The following is a 16,953-nucleotide window of genomic DNA, read 5'->3' on the forward strand; positions in this document are numbered from 1 at the left end:
AGCCGCTGGCTCTGGGCAGGCAGCCCCAGTTTCAAGGAAACGGTAAAACACGAATGGCTGCTGTTGCCAGCGATGGTCTCAGGGCAACAGCAGCTCTACTGTTGAGGAGGGTTTTCTAAGCACATCGGGTTTGAGGAGTTTGTAGAAGAGTAATGAGGTAGTTCTGTGGATCTTTGTGGGGAGATTTCTGCAGCATAATGAGAGGAGTAGGAAGAAGCACATAGAGCAAGCTTTGAAGATTTCCAAGGAGGCAGTAGCATGGCGTGCTGAGCTGGAATGGAAGTGAACATTTTGATAAAGGAGAAGAGAGGAGGGGTGAGGTGGAAGTTGGCCACAAAGGATCCTGAAACTGCAGAAAAGACACTATGTTTATGGAAAAATAGGGAGGGGAATTGGTGACAGGGGAAGACACTCGAGGAGATAGGCTCGGGACAGGGCATGGACTGAGAAGGGTGTTTGTAGTAGTATTCTAAGCAGGAGTGAGATAGACTTGTATTTACTGATGCCAGTAAAAGGGATGTTGCAATAATCAAGAGACGGGAAGATAAAAAGTCCAGACAAAGGTTTTAGCTGTGTACAGATAGGTAAGAAAGACTATATATATTTGAGAGAAGTTACTCTGAAAGAGCTGTGAACATTTAAATTTAGTTCATCATTTATTGATTTTAAAGTTTATTTTACTTATGTTTTCCTATCACAAAAAGGGGAGTGATCAGCTTTTGGTTTTGTGTGCGTGTTTAACTTAGTTGTCTTGCTTTTTATTTCCCATTCTTTCCTTGTACTACAAGATTATTTTGCTGGGGCAGGAGCAGGGCTTTCTGCTTGCTTTACGTATCTGTGCTTCACATGGCAAAGTTGGGAAGACAACCCACAGAGAATGGCTGGCATCTCTGCAAAGAGTGGAAGCACGCTAGTTTTGCTGTCTTCTAAGAATGCTTAGTAAAGAAACGTAGAGAGGGTAGCATTAAAGAAAAAAAGAAAAGAAAAGGTAAATCATTAGAGAAATGTTGATAGCAGTGAGAAAGGTGTAACACAAGGCTCAGTGTTTTTTCTTTAACTGGGTAAATATTGTGAGCATTATTTGAAAACTACTCAAGAGACGGGGACGAAGGTCTTATGGAAGTATCAAAGCAGCAAAAGCAAAGGAATTTGACTAGCTTAGGCTGTTCAAAATGGATTCACTGCATTTCAAGTTTAGGTGCAGCCAGGGTGGGCACTAGTACTCAAAAGCTTAGGAGGGCTCTGGGTCTGCTAATTTTAGGCATTGCCAAGGAAATTTCTTTTGATGACCAAATGCAATGGAGAACCCGAATTGCAGACTTGTTAGGTGATAAGCGATTCATTTAAGCTACAAAACAATTAAACTTCTGAAATGTTTAATCTGCACCAACCACAGTAACTAGAATGTTTTATGCATGTCTGTATGGAGACAGATACTGGACGTTCTGTCACTTCCAGAAACATCCAGTAAAGCTATGAAAATGAGCTTATATGTGTCTTTTGGTCCTTTTTCCAGTGTAACAGTGCAGCAGGCAGTGAGCTATTTCTTAAGGTCCTGCACCTGTTTCACTTCAGAACTTTGAGATGATACTTCTGCTTCCATTTTCTCTAAAGCTGGGTTTACACTGGCTTTCTGTACTGACTTGGTTCTTGTGCTGCTCATCTTCACAGCCCGGAAGTCCAAAAAGTTGGGGAAATTGAAAGGGATGCACGAGGAGCAGCCACAGCAGCGGCAGCAGCCACCACCCCAGAGCCCTGAGGAAGGGACGACGTACATCGCGCCCTTGAACGAGCCCTCTGTAAACACAGCACTTGTCCCCCACATGTCTGCTATCTCACCAGCACTTACTCCCTCTCCTGTTAAGATCCTTGAAAACATTGAACCAGAGATCGTGTATGCAGGATACGACAGTTCGAAGCCAGACACAGCAGAGTACCTGCTTTCCACCTTAAACCGCCTGGCCGGCAAGCAGATGATACAGGTGGTGAAGTGGGCAAAGATACTTCCAGGTAAGACCATGACGTATTTGGTGGCATTTCTCTTCACTGTTTCTTCTAGCTTAATGAACTATTTGCTTGACAAATTGCATCTTTAATCTGTGGGCCGTGTTGAAAACCCTCACAGGGGGGTGTGAGGTGAACATCTGAGAGAAGATTGTTGGGTTTTTTTATTTATGTAATGTTTGTGATCAATATTTAAAAAGCTTTCATTTTGAATAATAGCCTCCTAAGAAGAAAACATGTTTTGTTACTGGAATGAAAAATTACGGGTTTTGTTTTTTCAGAAGTATATTTTGTGGGAGTGCTGCTCTTGTTCATTAATACTAGAAAAATAATGAGCAATGTATTCAGTGCTGGTTTCACCAGCGCTTCTAAAGCGCAATGTAGTTTATGGGTATTTTCTGGTTTGATCTCTAGGATTTAGAAACTTGCCTCTCGAGGACCAAATTACTTTAATTCAGTATTCATGGATGTGTCTGTCATCGTTTGCCTTGAGTTGGAGATCGTACAAACATACAAACAGCCAGTTCCTCTATTTTGCTCCAGACCTGATCTTCGATGAGTAAGTATTCCTTAATGGTCCTTTTCAGTACAGCCTGGAAGGATTACTCTGTCTTTATTTGGTTTTCAGGCATACCTGCAGTCTAAGAAAATTTCAGCTAATTCCAGCTTAAAAAGTAGCTTTAATTTTTTTTTTTTTTCAGTGACTCAGTTTTCAATTGGTGAAGCTTTGATACTGCCATCCGCTTCTCCTTGTGTATGTAGATGTGTTCTTAAACTAGGACTATCCTGCTGGCTTGAAATATGACTGATACACAATCAAGATTTATAGAAAAAAACATTTTTTGGTATCTACTGGAGCTTGGAAAAATATCTAACTTCTAGGAAATGTGAATGTTTAAATTGCCAGGTTTTTTCAGAGCAGTCATATAATGGTGCTTTTGTTAACAATATACAGCTGTTCAATGTGTTTTCTTGACAGTCTTAATTACCCTTCTTTGCAACCATGAAAGAAGCCAAAATGTTTTTTCAGTAATGAAACATAACTTCTTTTATGATGCATTCAGACAAAAAGAAGGATCAACCAAGGAACCATTCCTTCTGAGTATGTGTGTTCCTTCATATTTTAAGTTTGTGGTTTAGTGCTTTGCTTTTGATGAGTATAATTTAATTTCTGTTCCATTCGCCTAGTGTTTATTCCAAGACAGTAAAGTCAAAATTTAAGTGAACACACAGGCAAACTGGGGTCACATCATGTGCTTATCCCAGAAGGTGTTGTGTTTTTTGGTTTTGTTTTTTTTTTCCTAGAGGTAAAAATGAGACATAATCAGTAGGACACGTGTGCTCTTGAAGGAAAAAAAAAAGAAGAAAAGAATGAACAAAAAGTAACTTGCCGCTCAATCTCCTGAAGCGTTCTGAACTCTTTTTCTTAGACGATGCTTTTTCGCTGTCCATCTTAATAGCCTTTCTTGGATTTAGGAATTCCTAAATAATTAGTGTGTTTGAGATTGGTCCCAAAGCAGTGAGCAGTATCAAAGGAGGATCATTTGGTTTGGGTTGGGGGTGGGTTGGTTTTGGTGGGGTTTTGGGGGTTTTTTTTTAGGGGAGGAACTGGTGATTCACTGCATGTGGTTGAGAATGTAGCGTCAGCCGTTTTCCTTGTTGAAAGCACTTCCACTGCGGCTTGTACATTAGAGAACCGTCACAGAAAAAGCATCTGTAGCTAAAGCTAAGTGAAAATGTGAACTTCGACGAGTTTAATTCTCCTAGGGAAAAGTAGACTAAAAGTTCAGACACAGAAGCAGCTTTTTCTCATCTGAAGAAAGTTAGTGTCGGGGGTCAAAATTTATTGGACAGGGAAATCAATCCTGCTTGCAAATTAAAGTGCATGTGCATTGCTAGCACTCTTGATACTGCAGGTGGAAGTAGCTTCCAGCAGTCGAGATCAATTGTGAGTTTTATGCTGCAAACCTTGAAGGTAGGCACCTGCAGAACTATACTGAGGTTAAGGTTGGGATCCAGTCAGGAAAAGGAGTGCGATGTCATGGAGTGCAAAACAAAAACATCCAAAACCATATATCTATGTAAGATAGTGGTCTGATCTTCTGCATATTTAACAATGTACTCATTGCAGAGCTACCAAAGGTAGCAGAAGGCAGGTGTTTCTAAAGAGAAGAAAATTAATTATCAGGAGCTGTGTTGAGCTGTGAGATGTGGGACAGGGCCTTTCGAAGAAGCTAATCGGGGCAAGAAATTTCCTTGGAGGTAAAAGGGTGGCAGTTTGGTGCTTACTTCAGAATGGTAATGAACACATCTCTGGAACGAGAGGGTTTTTCTCACTTTGCTCATGTTTCATATTCTATGGGAATTGTGGGAGACATTAGTTCAAGTTTCTCATGTTGCTGCTCAGGGTAGTAGTTGTGAGACTGCATTTGGAGTCCTTGAGTTTTGGGCTCCCTGGCACAGGGTAGTTGTTAAGAAACTGCAGAGAGCCCCGTAGAGGTTGGGCAAGGTGGTCGGGGGCTGCCTGGGACAGCGAGGGAGCTGGGCTTGTGGAGCCAGGAGAAGACCATGCTGGGTGCAGTGGGGATTTAATTGCAGCCTTCAGCTTCCTGATGAGTTGTTGTAGAAAAGATGGAGTCAGACTCTTCATGGAGGTGCCGAGCAGAAGGATGAGAGCCTGCGATCACAAGTCTGGGACAGCAAACTGCCTCCTGGACAGCAGCAGAAGAAATTTCATAATGAGATGGTGAAATAGCAGAGCAGGTGCCCAGAGAGACCCTGGAGTCTTTGTCTTTGAAGATGTCCAAGCCTTGACTGGGCAAAGCCCCGAGCACCCTGCTCCAACTTCGACACTAGCCCTGCTGCAAGCAGGGGGTTGGACTTGAGACCTCCAGAGGTCCCTCCCAAACTAAATTATTTTGTGATTCCAAGTTCAAGAGATGGCAGTGCTTTTCTGAATTTTGACATAAGGTCAGAGGTGAATTACTGGAATTGCACAAGTCAGCCAATACAGTTCAGCATAGAAAGCATTCAGATAAGCACAAAACATAATATATATTCCTGCTTGTGAAAATACACTGCTTTGAAGCTTTGCTCTGCAATTGCTGAAGGCTGGTCTTACCTTTACTTTTTGAGTACCATGAACTTGGAAATGTGGTTTGTAGTTATAAACACAGGCCTTCGTTTCTGTGCCGCAAGGTTTATCAGACCACCCTAAGGTTCACTTGGTGCAACTTTTTGAGTGTTGTACTGCCCTTGGCATTTTAGGACATATTAGTTGATGCAGGATGAAAGGGAGATGCTTTAAAATTACTTTTCCTTTTACTGGCTTGAGAAAGTTATGTTCCTGTTATCACCTGGCCAAGATTTTCTTGGTATTTCTTCATATTTTGTCTGGAGAGGTCATTTCCTGTCTCTATGCAAGAAGTAATTAGGAAGGTCCCTGGCCAGTAGCATGCAGTCGGTGCCCCAGAGGGTTCAGCATTTTCTTCAATGAACAGTTAAAAAAGAGTGAAAGTAGAGGTTGGCATTAGCAGAATTATGTCGCTTTGTTTTACATTAAACGAATTTTCCGTTTACTCTTAACTACTGTGAATAAAAGGAAGTCGTAATGTTTCTGGAAGGCCATGATATATGATCTTGTTTTCTTTCTTATTCTGAAGGCCTGTAAACAAGGCAAGTAACAAATGAGGATCTGTGTTGTTAATAGCTGTTAAATGTACCTTTGATTGTATAAATACAGTGCAAAATGCCTCCCTACTAATAAGTGGTTTGATTTCCTGTTAGGCTTATGGAAGACTGGAAATATTTGTCTGCCTTCATTTAGTCATGTTACATATCCAATTAAGTGTACTGTTTGTCTTTATGATCGTGCGTATATTTTCCATTGCTTTAATTGGGCTTAAGTAAATGTGAAGATGTGAACTGAGGGATAAGAAAATGGCTGCTCACCCTGTTACAGAAATGCCTAAAAACAGCCTGAAAAGAGGCATAAAATAGACCCATGTATTTTATGGTGTGTGTGTGTAAGTTACGGGGGGGGGGGGGGCACTAATCCATTTCTTTTTTAGCATTGTAGTTGTAATCAAAACTAATATTCTATATATATAGCTTTAGTTTTCCACAGTAAATCTTTAAAAGACTGTCATATATGTGACACCACATAATTCCTATTGCAGGTAAACACTTTAAAGGGTGACTGTTGCATATGTAATAACACTCAAAAGATGTTGCAATAATGGTCTTAAGGCTGCAAGCTCAAATCTGAGAAGTTAACAAAATTCCAAAATTAAGGTCGTCTGTGAAATCATAGTTTGAGCCCTTTGGGTACGTGCTTTGAAGACTGTATCCATAACCAAACCTTTAAATTATCCCGTAATATTTTTCCCGTGTGACTCCTTCCTTTTTGTATTGATGAGATTGGATGAGTTGTAGGGATGATACAGGATTATGTAGTGGGAGACTGTTGGATTTTTGCTTCATTTGTTGCCAGCGAGGAAGCCCTACCTTGAATGGATATAGGGATTTGGGAGAACAGAGAGATATTAATGGGGAAGATTTTCTTAAGACATGGCAAAAGACTATCCCTGATTCAAGACCTAAGCTCTGAGACGTTTCAGGTTCCTACTGCAAAGTAACAGAAATCCCACAGAAAAAAATGGCTGTTGTTTATTTAACTCGAGAGAGGGAGAAAATTTCTCTTTGAGACTTAACCAAAGACTTCAACTGAAATTTTCTAATCTAATTCAACCTGAGGCAGGCATATGCATGGACAGTTTAAGTCCAGAGCATTAAATGAGTAAAATTATACACAATTGGAAGCAGGAAACTGAGTGGTGCTGCTTGGAACGGGTGCAAGAACAAAGCAAGGGATGTAGCAAAATACAGTGTTTTTTAACGCTAGCTTATTTTCAGGGATTCTGTCTGAAGCTATGCAAAATGTACTGTTTGCTACAGGGAACAGCCTAAAACATGATTTTTAAGATGTGGTCTTGGTAGGTAAGGAAGTTGGTTTCAAATTCCTTTGGTGTCTCCCTTACTGGATGAATTAATCATTGAACTAATAGCTAAAAAGTCTCTTCCTCTGGCTGTGTCCTTTTGAAGGAAAAGTCCCCAACGTTTTTGAAAAGAGGCAGCCTGACAGTTTAGGTCCTAGAAGAAATCTGATGATCTGAATCTTTCAATAGTAGGATTTTATGTGTTTGCAGTGCAGAAGTCAGATGCCTAAATCCCAGAGGAATGCAAGGGATGCTCCTTCTTGCTTACGTTTCTGTGACGGGCTTGGGCAGTTGCTGTCCCACTGGCTAGTGGTGGCAACTTCCCAGGTATCTGCTTCCACCCATACATTAAGTCAGGGCATCGGCTGGCAACCTTTCAGAGGCTCAGGAAGGGATAAAAAGCATTTACGAGTGCAGCGCTGCCAACAGAAACCCAGCAGGAGCCAAGACATGGTGTGGCAGGGATCCTTACTCCCCCAACGTGGGAAACCAGCAGGAGCAGTGGGACATGGGCTGCCTTCGGGGCCACAGCTTGTGCTCCCAGCACGTATCCCCCTTGCAGCTGGAGGCCAGAAACTGCATCCCTCATGGCAACCTGCCCTGCTTATCCATCCCCTCCCCTAAAGAAGAGGGACGGTGGCTTTTCATCTCTCCATAGGGCAAAACCCCAGCTGATGGCATTGCTGATGAATATCAAAAATCAAGCCGCACATCCTCTTTGGCATGTGTTGGTTTCTGCTGGAGTAAAGAAACCAGAGGACCAGCCCGATGCTGGAGTTCCCCTCCAGGTCTCCATTTTTCTTTTGATTGTAGGTTTTAACACAGTCTCTTTGTAGACTTCTAAATCCTTGGGGACTTTTGAAGAAGAGACTCAAATTCCAAAATTATTCACAATTATAGGAAATTAACCCAAATTATCTTATTTATCATTTCAGCCTTACCTAGCTGTAAAATAGAAATGATGTGGGATACTGAAAGAGTTCAGTCATGCTGAGACACTGTGTTGAGACACTTTAGTACATTGAAGTACAGCATCAATATTTCAACAGTATTTTCCAAATGCACCAAATGACTAATGTGCTATGTGTTTTCTTGCTCCTTTGATTTTTCTTGGTTTGTCATCTGCAGCATAAAGAATAAATCACAGGTGCATAAGTGTGCAGGTTCTGAATTTCCTGGCTGTTGTACTTTCTTCTAACTGTCGTTGGGTTTTTGCAGAGATTTTTGCCCTAGTCAAGGGCTTGAAGGTTTGCCTGATAAAAACAGCACTAGGCATTGCATGAGGTACCCAAAATTATTGAAGTGAACTTGAAAAACCGAGTCTAAAATCTGGGGCTGGTTTTCACACACAATTGGATCAGTGATGTCTTTTTCCCATCTCTGAAATTACTGTATTGCATCATATGCAGCTCAATCCTTACAGTGAAAAGGTTTCTGTAGAGGCTGCAGTTTATTGACTATTATGTACAAAACATTAAGAGCAGAATATACCGATTGACGTATTGGTGCTTTTGACTAGTAAGGTGAAGTTTCAGGCTGTGTATTGTGAACTAAGATGTGGCTGTCCTTTCATTATTGCCCTTTTGGGCAATTGTGACACTACTGGCCACTTTTCTAGTTTGTACTGCAGTATGGATGGCTTTTTCATTATAAAATTCAATCATCTACTCCAGATGTTCTTGAATAACCCAATAATACTATGTATGTAATGTAGTTTAACAAACTAACAAAGATTACTACAAATTAATATAAATCCTTCATTTAAGTGCAAGATCTAACTTTCAGTTAAATAAAAATGTGGTATTTCAAGGATCTTTCATGCTATGCCTTTGGTAATTGCCCCAAGCGTGAAGTTTTAAAAGCAGACAGAGATATATATTAACAATAGAGGAAAAAGAGAATACATTTTTCAAACGAGAAGGTTGATGTAGAGCAAATGAGGTAGAGAGAGGTGGAAGAACAGCTTCAGTATATGGGGATTTCTGTGAAGTTTCTGTGCTAATGTTGTCATGGAATGTGAATGGGCAAAGGATTTTGTAACATTGAGGAAAGTCATAAAATTAAGAATTAAGATGTAGCTCGGCTGAATAGCTAAGATTTTATTTAAAATCTGCATTTATTAATTATGTGTATTTTATTAGTAAATAGCATGTTCATTGTCTTTTCATTATGTTCCTAATATCCTCTCGTAATACACTTTGTGGAAGCTGGGACCATTAGGATGTGGAGTTGCATAATGCAGTGCAAGGATGCAGCTGCCTCTCTGTGCCCTTTTGGTGCTGAAGCCTGCATGAGGCCTATAAGTCTTTCTGGTACTCTGATTTCTATGGTAACAGCAGGAAGATAAACGTAACAAAATAAGCTCAATATTCAAGAACAGCAGATTTTTTTTTTTTAACCTTGTGTACCTTGGGGAGGGATGATTACTTAAACCCCACCTGGAGTACTGCGTTCAGCTCTGGGGCCCCCAACATAAGAAGGACATGGACCTGTTGTAGCGAGTCCAGAGGAGGGCCACGAAGATGATCAGAGGGCTGGAGCACCTCCTCTGTGAAGACAGGCTGAGAGAGTTGGGGTTGTTCAGCCTGGAGAAGAGAAGGGTCTGGGGAGACCTTGTCGCAGCCTTCCAGTACCTGAAGGGGGCCTACAGAAAAGATGGGGAGGGACTTCTTACAAGGGCATGTAGTGATAGAACAAGGGGTAAAGGCTTTAAACTGAAAGAGGGTAGATTTAGATTAGATATTAGGAAGAAGTTCTTCACTGTGAGGGCGGTGAGGCACTGGAACAGGTTGCCTGGAGAGGTTGTGGATGCCCCATCCCTGGAAGTTTTCAGGGCCAAGATGGATGGGGCTTTGAGGAACCTCGTCTAGTGGAAGGTGTCCCTGCCCATGGCAGGGGGGTTGGAACTAGGTGATCTTTAAGGTCCCTTCCAACCCAAACCATTCTATGATTCTATGATCGTCTTTGACTGGTGATAAAGCCAATAAGTAACTTTTTCTATTGTTTAAAAGATTACTTTTCCCCATTTACATTTTGCAGGATGATGTCTGTTAACCCTTTTGGTTTCTTTTGCAATCTGTTAATACTATAGTGTCTAAATCTAGGTACATTTTTGTAATCTCTTTCATCTGGCAGTCTCCAAATCCCTCATCTTTAATTAGTATTGCTGCAATGATTGTTGATAAGAGTTGTCAATGTTCGTTCTTCACGAATAAATTGTGTGTGATATCACTCATCTTATTAAAAGGTCGGCAAGCACTCCTTGATATTCCTCCCTGCGTGGTTTTTGCTTGCATGTGTTATTTCGAAGCGTACCGCATTCATACGATCTAAACTGTCGGTGCAATGAGAAGTGGATATCTTTATCAGTAAATTTTTTATATAAGTTGTTACTGTTGTTTACTTTTTCATAAAGTGCAGCTCAGTTCCCATCCAGAGAAGTATGTGAAAGGGTTTTGTTACATACCCACCCCAAAATAGTGCAGACACAGAAGGAAGTTTTGAAGAACTGCTGTCATACCTGTACATAATAGATGTAATACGCTTCAGCTAGATTTTCCAAGTCTTATTTTGCTTTTTCTTTGTAAACAGGTCAATGGTTGGGCAAAGCAATATATTCAACTCCTTCACATAAATTTCTAAAGGTTCTACCTTTTAATGCCTTTATTTCTAAACACTTCTTAAATTTCTAGGGTGTTTTAAATAAAACTGTGAAACTGTAAAGGAAAACAGGCCATAAAGTAGTTCTAAGGAGATCCGTAAGAACGTGAAAACTATCAGAAGAAAGGTCCATCTAGTACAGCTTCTCATCCTTTAAACTGGCCAGTTGCAAAGAAAGCGTAAGATCAGGACAAGGGTAAAAATGATACTTCTTCATTTGCCCGTTCCAGCAGTCAGTGATTTAGGTACTTTCTGCATGGGAGATTGCATTCGGACAATTATGCTTAATAACCCTTCTGTATCTTTCTTCTGTGAATTTGCCTAATACCTTTTTGAATACATTTATAATCTTGACATCTAAAATGTTCTGTGGCAGTCGCTTCTGCAATTTAATTATGCATATTTGTTTGTTGGAGATGTTTCTAAAGCAGGTAGTCGATAATTTAATGGAGTGCCACTTCATTCTTGTGTTTGTAGTAATAGTAGATATATTCCTTTTCATCCTGTGTATGCCATTTATCACTTATAGATCTCCGGCAAGTCCCATCATTTTTTCTATGAGCTGAAGAATCAGCTAGTCAATTTAATCTCCCCTTGTATTTCAGTTGTTTACTACCCCAGCCATCCTTATCTCCTCCCTTAGTGCTTGCTAGCTTGTTGTATTAATTTTGGGAGGAGACCAGACTGGCACGCTGTGTTCAGAGCTCAGTGGATTTATGCAGTAGCAAAATTACGATTTCTGTCTTGCTCTTGACTCTTCTTCTCTTACCCTTTGCTTTTTTTGACCATTAGTAAACACTGAGCAAGCATTTTCAAAAGACAGAATCCCCAGAAACCTGTTCCAAGTTACACTTAGGTCCCTTTATTGTGTGATGTTTGTTAATTTAGAGCCGGTTATTTTGTATGTATGGGTGGAAGATGATTATAATGTCTGCATTGTCTTGCAATTAGTGATTTTCACCTTCTATTTTGTCAGCCAGCCACACAGTTTTGCGAGATTTTTCAGCTCTTTTTCACAGGCAGCTCTTGATTTCATTGTCTGGAGTCATCAGCAAGCTCTGCCACTTGCGTAGGTCTGATTTTTTTCAGATGATGTACGAGTACAGTTTTCAGCCCAGGCCCCAGTGCAGAGCTCTGTGAGACTTCCCTGGTAACCTCCATTACTTGTGAGAGATGTCCATTTATTATTACCCTTGGTCTCCTATTTTTAAGCTGCTAATAATCCATGAAGAGCACTCCTCCTTATCCCTAAGCTCCCTTTAAGAGCTTTCAGGAGATCGTTCTAACAGCTTTAAAATCCAACTTGGCCATGATTGCACCCCCGCATACCTCCTGATACAAAGTGCAGTGTGCAGGAGGTCCTAGCCCAGTAATTACCCATGCTGGCACGCTGACAGACAGTATTGCAGCCCATACCCAAGCTGCATGCCCCAGTTTCCTTTGTGTGGAAACCAGGGCAGAGGAGAGGAGGAGGAGGAGGAGAGGGTTGGTGTTTGCTTAGGTTTCACCCCATATGGCCGTGGGATGCAGCTAGACCCGGCATGTGCAAAGCATTTCCGTCGTACAGACATTGCCTGTATCAACCAGAACATCCTCGTGCTATCGTCAGAGAGCTCTTACAGATTTGTGAGACGTGACCTCTCTTTGCCAAAGCTGCACTTTCTTCCCTTATAGCATATTTATTTATCTATTAATGTTCCTCTTTCAATCGCTTTGCTAGATACAGAAACGAGACTTACTAGCCTCTGGTGTCTTGAGTGCTCCCTCCCCACTCCCAGACCCATTTTAAGAAATCAGTCACGTTTGTCACCTTCCACGCCTTTTATAAGGGCAATTTAAGCAATAAGCTGCACAGCACAGTTAGTAGTTCGGCAATTCCATATTTGAGTTACTTTACAGCTCATGGATGGATGCCATCTGGTCTTGGTGATTTATTACTATTCATTTTACTGTATTTTTTTTCTTTCTAAACCCTCTTCTACTCACACTTTAATCTGAAACTAGTTCTCACACTTGCTTACTGAGAAGGGAGACTCTGGTGCAGAGCCTTCCTGGACTCCTTTACGGAGAGCACTGATGCAAAGATTTTATTTAACTTTTCTGGTATGGCCTGATCTTTCTCAAACACTTCTTTTTCATCTTGATCATCTGTTGGCCCAGTGGATGTTCTGGCAGGTTTCCAGCTGGTGATGTGTTTGAAAGGGTTTGACTGTTAGTTTTTATGACTTTAGCATGAAGACTTGCCCAGTGATTTTACATTTAACTTAGCATAATTATGCTCCCTTAGTACGGTCTCAGCATGACTTTGGGACACCACAAGCCTTTCGGGAGGGTCTCTTCACTTCTCTCGAGGTCCTTGGCAGGAAGGGCTAGGATAGAGAAGAGGTTTGTTCCTTTCAAGTGTCTGTCTGAACGTGGTGCTGCTTTAATCTTTCTGCACATCAATGACCTGTTTGGTGGCATCTCCAAATGCCTTTCACATGCATAGTACTTCCTTTCACTGCTTCTCCTATAGAGTTAAATATTAATCTTCCCTATTAAAAGAAAAATTAGGAAGTAGTTTCTCTAAACTGGTATGAGAGGAAGAATGCCTCGGTCGACTTCCAGAAAATGCCAGGCTTTTTGCATGACAGCGTGAGCAAAGTCTTGATTTCTGAGGCATTGTTGGCACAAGAGGAGAATTGCTGCTGCATGTGGAATATAGCAGTAGTTTTGCTGATGAACCACTGCAAGTGACAGTGAGCCCTGGCGTAATGGATATATAAAGTGGTATCTAATGGGCACCTTTTCTAGCTGGTGCTGCCTTTCTCTGTTGAACTTTAAAAGAGTATCTATTGTCGTGTGTACATTATCATCGTTAATTATTGAATATGGTATTGAAAAAGCATTTTGGTAAAGGCATAATTATGTATTTTCTCATTTAAACTGTGATTTGTCTCTTTTGGAATGCAAATGCCCACCAAAAGAAAGTATTTGGTATCAGCATTCTGCTAACTGCATGATTAACTGTTAATTCCAGCAGATATTTGGGGTTTTTTGCTATTGATGTGCTTGAGATTTTAGGGTTACATAACTGGGTGATTATTAAGTTGGGTTTTAGCACAAGTTCTCTGTTACCAATTGGGAGTTGAAACTCTCCTTGGCAATCATTATCCACAAGCTGTTGCCAGGTCCTTTGTTGATAGGCATATAACAGGAGGACACTTAGCTGAAACTTTAAAGCAGCTCTAAATTTCTTAGTATCAGTTACCTGGGATTGTATTCTCTAGGATCACCAGGAGGACTTTCTTGGGAGAAAACTGATTTTCAGAATTGACTCCTTTAAGTTCAGTGTAAAAATTGCCAAGTTTGTATGCCTGGGTGGGTAAAGCCCACAAAATACCATCTATGCCTGTAGATCTTTTTTAATGTGAAATGACCTTCCTTGTCTGATTATCAGTGTTCAGCATTGGTGGACCTCTGTCTAACCCCTGTTTTGTCCTGGGTTTGGCAGCTTCCTCTGCCAAGGTCATTGCTGTAGTGCCAGTGCTCCCAGCTACGCACCCCTCAGTCTGCAGCATCCCAGTCACCTGGAGAGAAGCTTGTGGGGTTAAATGTTTTACTTTGGCAATGGTGGGATCACACGTTCTTGTGGCAGGGTTGGTGGGGGGAGATAATTTCTGAAGTACTTCTCTTTCAGCAACTTGTAGAGCAGAAGTCTTTTTTGCATGCTGTGCTTCCTTGCAGGGAGCAGCTTTCTCCTGTTGCATGTCAGATTCCTGCAGGAACACAGCACCAGGAGGCTGCTGCAGGACGATCTCACCATAAAACCTCCTTATTTTCAAAGTAGAAGGTAGTACCAAGGCCTTGCTACTGTGTCAGATTAATAGGGCACAGAGTTTTTTTCTCCCCACCTTCTAGGTAGAATGAAGAAAGGCTGACTGGCAGTAGTGGCTAAAGTCAGGTAGGACAGGTCAGAGAGATTTGTGGGCAGCAGGAGGAGCTGAGGTGACATTTGGTGGCAGGTCTTGCAGCTTTGCTTTAAGACACGAGTGCTGGCATCTGCCTGCCCCTGTATGAAGGAGCATGTACATGGGCAATAGCTGCATCAGGCAGTTCAGTGGTATCAGCCAAAATGGCCCGGGAATGTAGGAGTATGCTGAAAACCCAGACTGTCGCTGGGGGCTGAGGCAATGACACTTTGGGCTTGGTTTGGTTTGTTTTTTTCCCTGAGCCTAGTACGAGGACAGTGTTTTCCAGCAGCACGATAGAGCAGGCAGCCAGGGGCTGCGATGTTGTAACCTGGCTGAGATCCACCATCGCTTGTGTAGCAGGGTGGTCATCTGAGGCTGTCACCTTTATGCTACCTCTAGGCCCTGGATAAACCACCTAATTCCCAGGCTATGTTTATCCATGGCAGTTTAACCAACTGCAGGGTAATAGTCGAATTCTCTCTCCCTTACTGCTTAGGGAGAGCATCTGCTGCCTTATCAGTAGTAGGAGGAGGTTGCTCATGATGCCAAAGATGGGGTATTTATTTCTGCTGGCTTACTGACAAGTTAAAGGAAGAATGGGCATGACCCAAATTTCTCTCCAGTAGAAACTGATGACAAAACTGCCATTAATTTCAACAGGATTGAGTACCTGCATTTGCCGTTGATGCAAGGTAACAGGTATTTTTTTCCTTCCTGGAAGGAGATGGCTCTAAAGCTTTAAGAGTTGAAGGCAGTGTGTTGAAGGGAGTATGTTTTTGTCTCTCTCTGCTGTGGCTTGCAAAACGAGCAGATCAGAAAGTGCTGAATAAGAAATAAGTGCTGAATGAAAAGTCGTAATTGAATTTTGCCTGAATTCTGCATGTATTTTGGCTTGGGTTTTGATCAGTGCAATAACTTAATGATGGTGCTCCAGTACTGCTGACTCTGGTTGCGTTTATAATGGCTTCAAGATGGGAAACAGGTGTCTCTGTACAGTCCATTGAGCAGAATGATGCGCAGTGTTTCCCCATGCCACCACACACAAAGCAGTGCAGTGATTGCCCCTTTGCACAGAAGAATAGGTTCAGTTTTGTGCTAGGTAGTGGCGTTCTGTTCCCACCATTCTTCATGATGGAGCTGTTGAAGTTGAATACTCCCTCAAGAAAGAGTAAATTGTTGTTACAATAATAAGTTTATTCTTTTCTTTCCCCAAGAACCTCAAAACTTCTTCCAGACAAGTGAACCCCTCCTAAGGCAGGTAAGATAATTCAGGCAAAGGGCTTTTCTCATTAGATGGTTTGAGCAGCTGAACAAGGGACTCTGTGATCCCATGTCCCTGGTCTTTTTCCCCCTTTAACCACAGCTTGCCTGCCTTGCCCTAAAGGCAACTGGTGGTGTTTCACTCTTCTCACCGCCAAGTTCAAACTGACCCCTTCTGGCACGGTTGAAACCATACCTTGCTTTCTGAGGCTTCCAAACTGGTCTTGACCTTCAGGCCTTTGGCAGGTTTTCCTGTTAGGTTGTGTTTGGTTGGTTGGTTTGGTTTTGTCACAGTATAACGTGCTTTCTGAATTTCCCTGAAATCATTTTTAAATGATGGACAGGCTTCAAATGGATACAGGTTTTAGTCTAGCCAAGGAAAGGCTCTTCATTATAAAACTGGAAACAGCTCTTATAGGGGAATAAAACATAAAATCAGGAAACACAAAGAATATCTTTGACATCAGACTTTTGCTACAAGTGTTGCTTGGTCTTTTCCTAAGTCTTTTCTGAGCTGCAGAGGCCAAGGGACTAAGTCAGCTGCACGTTTGTTCCTCTGAGGTGCTGTGAAAGGGGACGCCTTTGCCCAGTTTTTCTTGAGATTATCAGCAAACCACCTGAGTCCTGATGAAACTTCAAAACACCCACCACAGCTTTCCCTTTCTTTGCTTCCCTGTCTAATTTAGGAAGATGCCTTTTGCTGCGGCTTTGAATAGTATCCATGAGAAAGTAAATAAAGCATGGTATCAGGTTTGGTTTGGGGCTGAGTTTTGCTTGTGAGTGAATATTCCTTAATGCGTGGGTTCCTCTTTTTGGTTACAGTTAGTTGAGTTGCAGTTTCCATCCTCAACAAGGAGATTTACGATACTAGACTTGATGATTACTTCATAAATTGTAAGTTACTCATTCGTAACGGGTTGTTTCTATACAGTGTTTCACAATTTTTGATGTCGCTGTTTGGTTTCTGTGGAGGTCACATAAGGGTATTAATGAGATATATGTGTCTGGTTTGGTATTTAGGATGCCTAGTCTTAAACAGTTTCCTTAAACCATCCCTCCTCCCCCGGTGTGACTGCTCA

General features: G+C 41.6%; 1 protein-coding gene across 5 annotated transcripts in view; it reads left to right on the forward strand.

Moving 5' to 3' along the window:
* NR3C2 (nuclear receptor subfamily 3 group C member 2) overlaps positions 1 to 16,953 on the forward strand; it is a 217,984-nt gene that overhangs the window by 178,182 nt on the left and 22,849 nt on the right. For 4 of the 5 annotated variants that reach the window (XM_075035015.1, XM_075035005.1, XM_075035014.1 and 1 more), the window contains 2 exons: positions 1,672 to 2,010; positions 2,419 to 2,563. In XM_075035015.1, coding sequence (XP_074891116.1) covers positions 1,672 to 2,010; positions 2,419 to 2,563 — 484 coding nt within the window. Of the gene's footprint in view, positions 1 to 1,671; positions 2,011 to 2,418; positions 2,568 to 16,953 lie in introns of those variants that run through there. The other variant, XM_075035017.1, reaches the window with a different exon arrangement.

The sequence above is a fragment of the Buteo buteo genome, chromosome 1 (assembly GCF_964188355.1).
Source record: "Buteo buteo chromosome 1, bButBut1.hap1.1, whole genome shotgun sequence".
Lineage (NCBI taxonomy): Eukaryota > Metazoa > Chordata > Aves > Accipitriformes > Accipitridae > Buteo > Buteo buteo.